The sequence below is a fragment of the Ascidiella aspersa genome, chromosome 6 (assembly GCF_963924565.1).
Source record: "Ascidiella aspersa chromosome 6, kaAscAspe10.2, whole genome shotgun sequence".
NCBI lineage: Eukaryota > Metazoa > Chordata > Ascidiacea > Phlebobranchia > Ascidiidae > Ascidiella > Ascidiella aspersa.
This window is the reverse complement of record NC_139452.1, coordinates 21,106,040-21,115,711: the sequence shown is the minus strand read 5'-3', so window position 1 is coordinate 21,115,711 and position 9,672 is coordinate 21,106,040. Positions and strand designations below refer to the sequence as shown.

At 37.5% G+C, this 9,672-nt stretch overlaps 1 protein-coding gene across 1 annotated transcript; it reads left to right on the top strand.

The window, feature by feature from the left end:
• The first annotated feature begins 1,814 nt into the window (after positions 1–1,814).
• On the top strand, positions 1,815–8,995 carry LOC146140721 (trypsin-like). The gene is made up of 6 exons (XM_083392681.1): positions 1,815–1,854; positions 3,697–3,880; positions 3,930–4,077; positions 7,379–7,502; positions 7,916–8,058; positions 8,852–8,995. Exons 1-6 carry the CDS (start codon positions 1,815–1,817, stop codon positions 8,993–8,995), a joined length of 783 nt encoding a protein of 260 aa, XP_083248807.1.
• The last annotated feature ends 677 nt before the right edge of the window (positions 8,996–9,672 follow it).

Below are 9,672 nucleotides of genomic sequence, written 5' to 3'. Positions count from 1 at the left end.
AAAGCCTTTGTTTAATTTTAAGTTTAAAAAACGTTACAGCAGGAAACCCTAATACAAACATACTATTACAGTACAGGACAATTGTTAATGGATATAAATGCGCCGAACTAACGGTCCATTTGTAAGCTTTAGTGCGGTCATGTTCAAATGGCGGATCGCGATCCGTTCCGGATCTTTTCAGCGTTTTGTGCGGATCTTCTAATGTAGTCTTGAAAAAATGAACTTTCCACAGTGTTTTCATGTGAATACCAATTGCCAGTGTTGATGAATTTTGTAAAAAAAACAAGCATAGCACGAGACTCCCAAATGCTAATCTATGTGAGCGTTTGAGGATATCAGTCAGCGACAGAAAGCCCCAATTCAATGCTATTGTAAGACCTAAAGTTTAAAACATGGGTCGGCAACCTACAGCCCTCCGGCCGGATGCGCCCCGCTAATGTAATTCATTCGGTCCGCCGCCTCTTTGACAAACTAGATACAAATCCATTTCAAATACTTTTTGACTATTTTAACTACGTAAGTTTAAAAAATTTCCCCGCTTCGCGCGAATCATCTTTCTACGTCTGGCTTGTTTACGTTTTGATGCGGTCTTTTGAATCAGATCAGCGCTTCGTTATCATTATAGAAAACGCATTAAAAAATATTGGACATATATTTTTTGACATTTTATATTTTCGGCAATGTAATAAAAACTTGCACGAAATTTAAAAGAAATGCCGGTATTCCTAAAAAAAGATTCGCGCTATAGCTTTGCTCGATACGTGCGCCCTGACTTCAAGGTTAACAAACACTAAACAAAGATTAACTATTGAAGTTACCGCGTTTCTTCGAAGAAGTTTTATTACACTCTTCATCAGTAGTGTGGATGACGAAGTTTGGGATCGAATTTTAAACCAAACAACGCCTTTTCTCTCGCTTTGCGCCAACACTTTACTGCTTCCTTAAATGTAATTATCCTTTTAAATTAAAAAAAAAGATCCGAGGTCCGCCTAATTAAAAGTTGTTCTAATATTTTAATAACACAACTCTGAGTTAACATTTTGTGCGGCCCACAAAGACCTTTCTGAGTTTGGTGTTGGCCCGCGACTAGAAAAAGGTTGCCGACCCCTGGTCTTAACCAACTCATCATATTTCACACCGAAAAAATCTTGGTGCTGTAGCACACTTCACTTTTGAGTTTTACAAAGTTATCAATATGTTGTAGGGTACATTTACATAAATAAAGCAACATAAAAATTAAAGCGTGTCCAATATTTTTACTATTCGTATTTGGTGGATCATCATGTTGTTATAGGTTTGGCTGTGGTGGATCATGGCAGAAATCCTTTGAACACCCCTGCTTAAGTGGCTTAACATTTACATTCAAATTTAACAAAAGGAAATAAAAATGAACATTAGGTATCACTATTGTTCAACTTTGCTAAAATATCGTTTTAATTTACAAAAAGCTAATATCTGTGTGTATAGTGTATAACAGAAATGTTGGCTGACTCAAAAATCGCAATATTTTGGCTGACTTATTGAGACTTCGGCACAAAGTTTAGAAATTATGAAATGAAAATATGAAAAATTTGCATTACATTTGTGTCTTACATTTCGTGTCGGATGGGTCAACACATTTTGTGTTACCATTTTTTTATCGTGAGAAAAACGTCGATGTAGGGAAAACTGACATCTGTTTACCACAAGTGGCTAGCAAGCGGCCAGGAAACGGCCAACAAGTGCCTAACACGAAAAAAATATAGGTTTATTGCTTAGGGCCGTAAGGACGACAGGTTTACATTTTTAACAACGGAATTAAGGTTTTAACAAAGATGAAGTTGTTCATACTCGCCGTCTTGGTACATTATGCTGGTAAGTATACGAAACAGATTTTGCAGTGCTTATAGTTATATATTAGTCGAAATAACCTCTTTCTTAAGCACATAAAACAATATGTTAAAGCGTTAATAATAAATTTATTACTAGCGGGATTACCATTGCTTCAAAAGCAAAGAAAAGAAAGGCTGGAAAAAAATATTTTTGCAGCAAGCAATTCCACGAAACTGATGATACTAAATCTGTTTAAACTTACAACTGTTACTTAGACTAAACATAAGACACATTTCTTAGATATAAGAACCACAATTGTCTACGATGTAGACCTTAAAAATAAGGATAAATCTCACGTATAGAAACGGGATCAGATCTAATTCTAAGCTACACTCGAAATGTTCTGTGTCCACAAAATCGGATTATACGGAAAAAAATAAAAACACATCCTACCGCATGAACAGTCCTTTTTAACTTTTTCAGCGTGTGTGCACCAAGGAAGCCGAAAATGTTCGTGGCACACTTTCTACAAAACAATAATAACTAGTCTTGACAAACGACCCTTAATAAACGACACGACAATACCATTGTATTTTATCAGTCTTCCGAGTGATAGCACGCATTCAATGCTCACATGCTTGGTTGGATGCCTCTGAATCTGAATGGACTCCAGCCATAGAACCAAGATAAGAACAACATTCAGGTCGCAATCAACACTGTTCAGAATAAGACTAAAATACAACTAATACATTATAGTCGTAGTACCGTCTAAATCGGAATTAAGTCGTAAACAAGTCGGAATAAGACCTAAATGTTCAGAATAATGCCTAAACAACTCTACCTAACCTCAAACCCCACCCCTAAGTACTTCACGAACTCCCCTTATAATTTCATCCTTAACCCATTTTCTAACCCCATCCATTACCCACCAATAACCCCAAACAGGTTCAAAAATCCGTAACCAAAACAGCGGCGCCTGTCAAACTAGGGCATCCAAACGTCGACACCACAACGGCCGATGCCAGACACATGGCCCCCGATCGTCACACCCTCTACCTACAGTTTCAGGCGTTATTTGGGCTATTTAGGCCTTGTTTCGATGAATTTAGGGCGTATTCCGGCAGATTTCGTTCTTATTCTGTACTGGATATTACTGCGCATTTGACTTTGTTATGTCGTTGGTCTTAATGCTATGGTTTTATAGATTTTTCTGCTTTATGTATTGTTGTGCGTTTTCAGTGAAAAATACAGATTTATATTTCCAAATTAGAAAAAGTTTCGACACTTTTTGGAATCTCTTTAGGTGCATTGGTGTGATGAGGCACACAGAATACGATACATTTATGTGACACATTTGTTATTTAAAAACATCACATAATACGTTCCACCATGGCTCTCGTGTTTGAATCGGCAGCGCACAGGATCTAACTTGTCAATAAAGGTCACGCGGTTCGCAACGTTTTTGATGGAGTAGGCTAACAGCTGGCAAGTTAGATATATGGAGAGCACGATTTAATCAAACTTTGAATACCAATCAACATTAAATACATTATTTGGTTTGTGACTGATATATACAAAACATTATTTTGGTCATGACAAAATCTGTCTGGCCGATCTTACATATACGTTTGGTTCTGCTGGCTATAGTACGGATTACGGAGCCCTGGTCTAAACAATTTTCTTCAGAGGCCGAATAAATCCACATTGTATCTTTGAAAAATATATCGTTCATTTCACAACTTTAACTTGCAAAATTGACAAAGATCATATTTGAAATGTTCGTTCACTTTATTTGGCAGGTATTTTACAAAAATATACAATCACGTGTTAGCCTTTCGGCGAAGACAAAGGTAATGTTAATCTAGTTTGGTTTATTTGACACAGCGGCCGCCTCCGAAAAGGTTGTGGGAGGAACTCCAGTCATAGATAACTCCGTTAAGTATATTGTCAACATCAAGAGGGTCGGTGCCTCCCGTGATGTGCGGCGGAACACTAATCAGCTCGAACTACGTCATGTCAGCTGCCCACTGCGATTCTATGTAAGCAACTATAACTTGCATGCCGTTTGGTAAGGGTTTAGTTCTCAACATCTGTTTAAATCTTGCCGATCTTCGCAGCGCCAGCAACTTGAAAATTACTGCGGGAGACACCTACATCTACACTGACGAAGGGAAAGAACAAACTGTCGAAGGCAAAAGAACTGCGGTCCACCCACAATACAACAGCAATACTTTGGAAAATGACATCATGCTGATCGAGTTGGCCGTAAGTAAAACTAGGTTGGTTTGACAGCGGAATAAAGATTATCATTGGTAAAAAATGGTTTAGGCAGCTTTGTAAAAGTGTAATTAGTATCCATAACAAGAACATAAAACAGCATACGTCATAAAAACGAAAAATATTTTTAATTTTTTTTGCAATAACTCACGTACCATAAGTGCAAAATTAAGTGTCATATTATAAATTTTATTTACACCCGTGTATTGTATTTTAATTGTTGAAATTAGGATTTTTTTAATTGTGAAATTAGGATTAAAACTGGTGGCATCCACAAACGGGAAGATTATTTCAATGTAGGAGAAAATGGGTGCACCGTGTTTAATTACATTTACAGAACTACTTTGAGGGAACGCGATGACATTTAAAGTTAATCTATAGCTCTGAGTTTGTTAATCGTTTTAAGTCAAGGCGCACCTGGCGATCGAAGCGAGCGCGTTTTTTTTAAATTTCTTGCAAGTTTTTATTATTGCCGAAAATAAAAAAACATGTTAAAAAATACTGGTCTAATATTTTTGAATACGTTTTCCGTTTTTTCGCGACGCACTTGGCAGCCTTCCACGGCGCAACGGCAAAGAAGCGCTGATCTCGTTGAAACGGCAGCATCAAAACTAAACGCAACGGACGGATGGGTAGAATGAACATTCGCGCGAAGCGGAAAAAATTTTCGCAATTACGTAGTAAAAATATTCAAAAAGCATGTTAAATGGACTTGTCTAAGTTTGTCAAAGAGGCGGCGGGCCGGATGAATTACATCGGCGGGCCATAGACCCCTGCGCTTTACCGTGAAAAAGGGCTGTGAAACCGGTTAATAAAAGAGTCCAACTCCCGAGCCCGGCTGTGGACGTCAAAATAGAGTCGAGTACGATTTCCGAGTCCCGATTTCGTTTCCGGTCAAATTTACCGATCTCCTAGATTCCCGGGTCGTGGCCCGATATTACAGTTTGTATTTCACACATATATCGTAACTAAAACAGTGTGGATTTACAGCAATCCATGTCATATACCTCATCTACCCAAAACACGGTACACCGAAAGCCATCGGAGACTTACCGATCTGTCTTTATGATGCAAGCAAAGTAAGCTAGAAAAAGCCTAACGTGGGGCTCGAAATCACCTCCGCCGCTTTACCAACTGAGATATACATAGGCTTAGAGAGGAGTGAGTCGAGAAATAACCATACGTCAAAGCTTGCTACATTCTGTTAGTGCAAGCAACTTTTACATTGAGCTGATCTACAGTACCATATTATCATTCAATGAAAGATACACACACATATGTGCTCAACAACTCTAGACCTCCTGAAGCTGCTTTCTGACTAACGATTACGGCTTACGTATCCTTTGTAAACCGGAAGCCGTTGCAGAATCACCGAATATGTCGATCAATAGTGAAAATGTACGACTATACGTGGTTTAAAAATATTCCACCATGTGCTATTACACCTTTACAATTTGCAATTTATGGTCTTATTGATATCGAATTTGGTACTGTGCATGCTCACCTCAGGCTAGGGTATTATTTATGAATGTAAAACGGGGGATCGTTAGTTTTCTAAGCGACTGATCAGCATATCGTTTACTGATTTTTCAAATAGATTGGGAAACATTTCATGTGAGAGAAATGAATAACAGGTGTTAAACTACTTAATGAAGAATAACTTTTTTGTATTGAATTTGCCCTAAACCAGTGTTTCCCAACCTTTTCTACACTAGTGCCCCCTTAGGCTCCGTATTATTTCATATCTCCCCCTCATCTTGCTTTACAGCAAAGTATTATATTAATCGTAACATCATATTGTCTGCACTTTTGTTTCAATGATATTTTAGGTTGTCTAACATACATTCATTATAGGAATTTACATGAACATGTGTACAAATTGAGCTAAATTAATGACGTAGGTGCCTATTAAACAACTAAAGCATGTGGGTAACAGAACATATAATTTACATACAAGAATAATTGCGTTAAGGTTTAAACACACTTGTTCAAACTACTTTGCTATTAAAATATCTGACGAATCAACATATCAACACGGTTTCATAATGAAATCCATTTTTGTCATTCAACATAAAGATTAATTCGTTATATACGTACATTATTTCAGAAGGCTATGATCATTACTAGGAAAAATTTAACTTTCTGCACCGAGATTTTACATCAGGCGTCGGCAACCTTTTCTAGTCGCGGGGACCTACCAAATTGAGAAAGGTCTCTGCGGGCCGCACACAATTTGAACTATAAGAACTGTGTTATCAAAATGTCACAACTGTGAATCAGGCGGGCATTGGATTTTTTTTCAGTTAAAACCGTGTTTAATTACATTTAAGGAGGCAGTAACAAAGTGTTCGCGTGAAGCGCGAAATAAAAACGTTTGTTTGTTTTAAAATTCGAGTCCACACGTTGTCATCCTTACGGCTAATTAAAAGTGTAATAAAACTACTTTGAGAAAACGCGATAATCTTAATAGTTAATCTAGTTCAGTGTTTGTTAAGTCCGGGCGCACATGGCGAGGGAAGCGAGCGGGATTAATTTTTATTACATTGTAGAAAAAAATTGAAAAATGTTAAAAAATATATGTCCAATATTTTTTAATACGTTTTCCGTTTGTCCTCGACTTACTTAGCAGCCTTCCACGGCACAACGCTAAATAAGCGCTGATATAGGTCAAAAGACCTTAAAACGTAAACAAACCGGACGAAGAAAGATGATTCGCGCGAAACGCGAAATTTTTTTGCACGTACGTAGTTAAAATAGTTAAAAGTATTTGAAATGGACTCGTGTCTAGTTGCTAAGAGGCGGAGGGCCAAATCCGGCGTGGGCCGTAGGTTGGCGACCCCTGTTTTAAATATGCAACATTTTGCCGCGTATAAAACTTTAAAACGCAACAACAACCAATAACGTTACATCAGAAAGCCAATTGTTAGCCCAGAAGTTAACAATTGGCGAAAAACTACCACAAGTTAGCAATACGAAGTTGCCATTTCAGCTTAAATGTTACCACAGTGCTGTTTATTACTATTTTTATATGAACTTTTTATAAAATTTTGCGAAAAGTAGTTTTATGTAACGCCCCCTTATGTGCTTTCAGCGCCCCCCCCCCCCCCAAATGAGAAAAAGACCCAAAACGCCCCCTTGTAACTCACCAACGCCCACAAGGGGGCGGTACCGCCCATGTTGGGAACCTCTGCCCTAAACTGTATACCGCTACCCTATTTCACAAAAGACGTTTAGAGTTTATGTTTTGGTATAAATTAGACATAAATACTGTGCTGATTTGTTTTCGCAGTCAGCCATCTACGAGAGTGAATATGTCAGATATGCCAAACTTCCAATGCAAGACGTGAGCAATATAAGTCCATCTGCCGGTTCGCTTTGCCAGGTATACGGATGGGGCAACACGCAATCGGTTGGTAAGTGCATTCTAGTTTGTAAATTTATCAAAGCCACAAATATAAAAATATAACTAAAAAATTGTCAATGAAGCAAAAGTTTTAAAATTAACATCTGTTACGCTTTTTTGCTGAGATGTAGAAGCTCCATTGTCAATTTATTTGGTAAACGGCGTCGTGAAATTTGTTCTTTAAAACTATATTTTTACTCATTGATATCATCCTGCAAATTATCTGCGTGTTTGATTATTTAAATTTTATCATGTTACTGTGCCTCAAAGGTAAAATTTAGCAAAAGCAGGACATAGAGTACAGGGTTTTAAGTTTTAAGTACAGGAATATAGAAAAAACGTTTTGTGTTATTTAAATCTTGCCTAATTACCACAAAAATATGTCAATTTTTTACATTTTCAACTCTAAAATTCGTAAAACAGGTACAAATTACCCAGCAACTCTCCAGGGGGCTACCGTGCCCGTTATTACTAACGAACAATGTAAGAAGGCCTATATTTCCGCGATTAAAGACAGTATGGTATGCTTGGGATATATTGGGACTGGTGGACAAGATGCTTGTCAGGTAAGACCGTTTGTTATCAATTACATAACCATGGTTGCGTCGAACAATAGTTTAAGATGTTAAGTTTTTTGTAATATTCACAAAACCACACCTACGTAAAATACGACAAACAGAGGAATAAAAATAGCAAAAATATTAGGGAACAAGAACAGAAAACACTCAACTTAAATGTCAGAATAACTATTAAGGGTTAAGCTAAACCCTAGATTGCAATAGTTTTTTTAATTGCAATAGCTCTTGCTAATACATCGATGAAGATTCAAATTTCAATTGTACAGTTAAATAAATTTTGATTTATCAGGCAAAACACTACACAAGGTCTAAATATACTTGCATTCAACAAAATAACCGTGGCAAATTCTAATTCTGGCAAAAGGCAGGATTTTTACCTTGTAATGTCCCCGAAAATAATAATGAGTGATCAAATCAACGAGTTTTTTTTGCGTGCCATACAGGTTGTTTGTGGTAATTAGGTTTAATTAGGTAAACAAGAGTGTTAGATTTAGAATAGACCGATTTCGCATCATACGCTGCGCGATTTCTTGTGGTTCTGAGGCTCACCTTGCCTTGCATTCTGTCGCCTACCGAACGCGCTATGACTTCGTCCGGCCTTGTTTTAAATATGACATAGATATTTTTTTTAATCAAATCTCAGCAAACTTATACGTGCATTTATTCAGGTGGATAATAATTAGAGGTTTTCAGCTTGGATTTTCGTAACCTCCGCTGTTAGGAAAAATAGCCATCAACTATAGATTACTAGGTGATACATTGGCAAACAAACTTGTTGCAGGGGGATTCTGGTGGACCTCTTCAGTGTGGCGATGAAGTGCATGGAATCGTATCTTGGGGCAACGGATGTGCTCTCCCGAATTACCCGGGGGTTTACACTCGTGTCAGCCACTATATCACTTGGATTAATCAATACATAAAATGAATAAACTGTTACCTAATCGCAACAGTGTGACTGAATAAAATTTGAAGCTAACTAAAAATTGTGTTTTTCTTCGGTTTTGTAAAGCTATTACCAAGTGAGACATCAACATATTTAGCAACTTGATCTCGTGCCTTTTGTTCGGCAGCACATGAGACCAATTTATCAAACTTATTTTACACTGTGAGATCAAAGCATGCCCAGTAAATGACGTTTATAACTTTTATTAAAATTTACACAAAAAAATAAGAATAATTCAAGCCAAGTTTCAACAAAAAAATAAAACGCTATGATGTTGTACCGGACTCCAGCCATAAGACCAAAATAAGAACAACAACAACGTCGGAATAAAACTCAGTTCGGAATAGGAGTTAATAAGACTCCTATATCTAATAGTTGTAATACAAAAAAGCGGCCTAAAACCTAAACCCGTCGAAATAACACCAAATGACCAGAATCAGACCTATAAAAGAATTTAGTTAGCCCCAAATCCCACCCCCATGTATATCACCAACTCCCCTAATAATTTCAACCCCAACCGATTTTTTAACCCCAGCCATTACCCACCAATAACCCCAAACAGCACAAAAAATCTGGTGCCAAAACAGCTGCGCCCTCAAGCACGCCATTTAAACTAGGGCGCCCAAATATCGACACCACAACGGCCGATGCCAGATCAA

Bases quoted from the DNA above. Each gene is read 5' to 3' on its own strand.
- LOC146140721 (XM_083392681.1), top strand. From the start codon at position 1,815: ATGAAGTTGTTCATACTCGCCGTCTTGGTACATTATGCTG. The intron at 4,078-7,378 runs GTAAGTAAAACT...TTGTTTTCGCAG, and splicing joins TCATGCTGATCGAGTTGGCC to TCAGCCATCTACGAGAGTGA. The intron at 7,503-7,915 runs GTAAGTGCATTC...TTCGTAAAACAG, and splicing joins GGGCAACACGCAATCGGTTG to GTACAAATTACCCAGCAACT.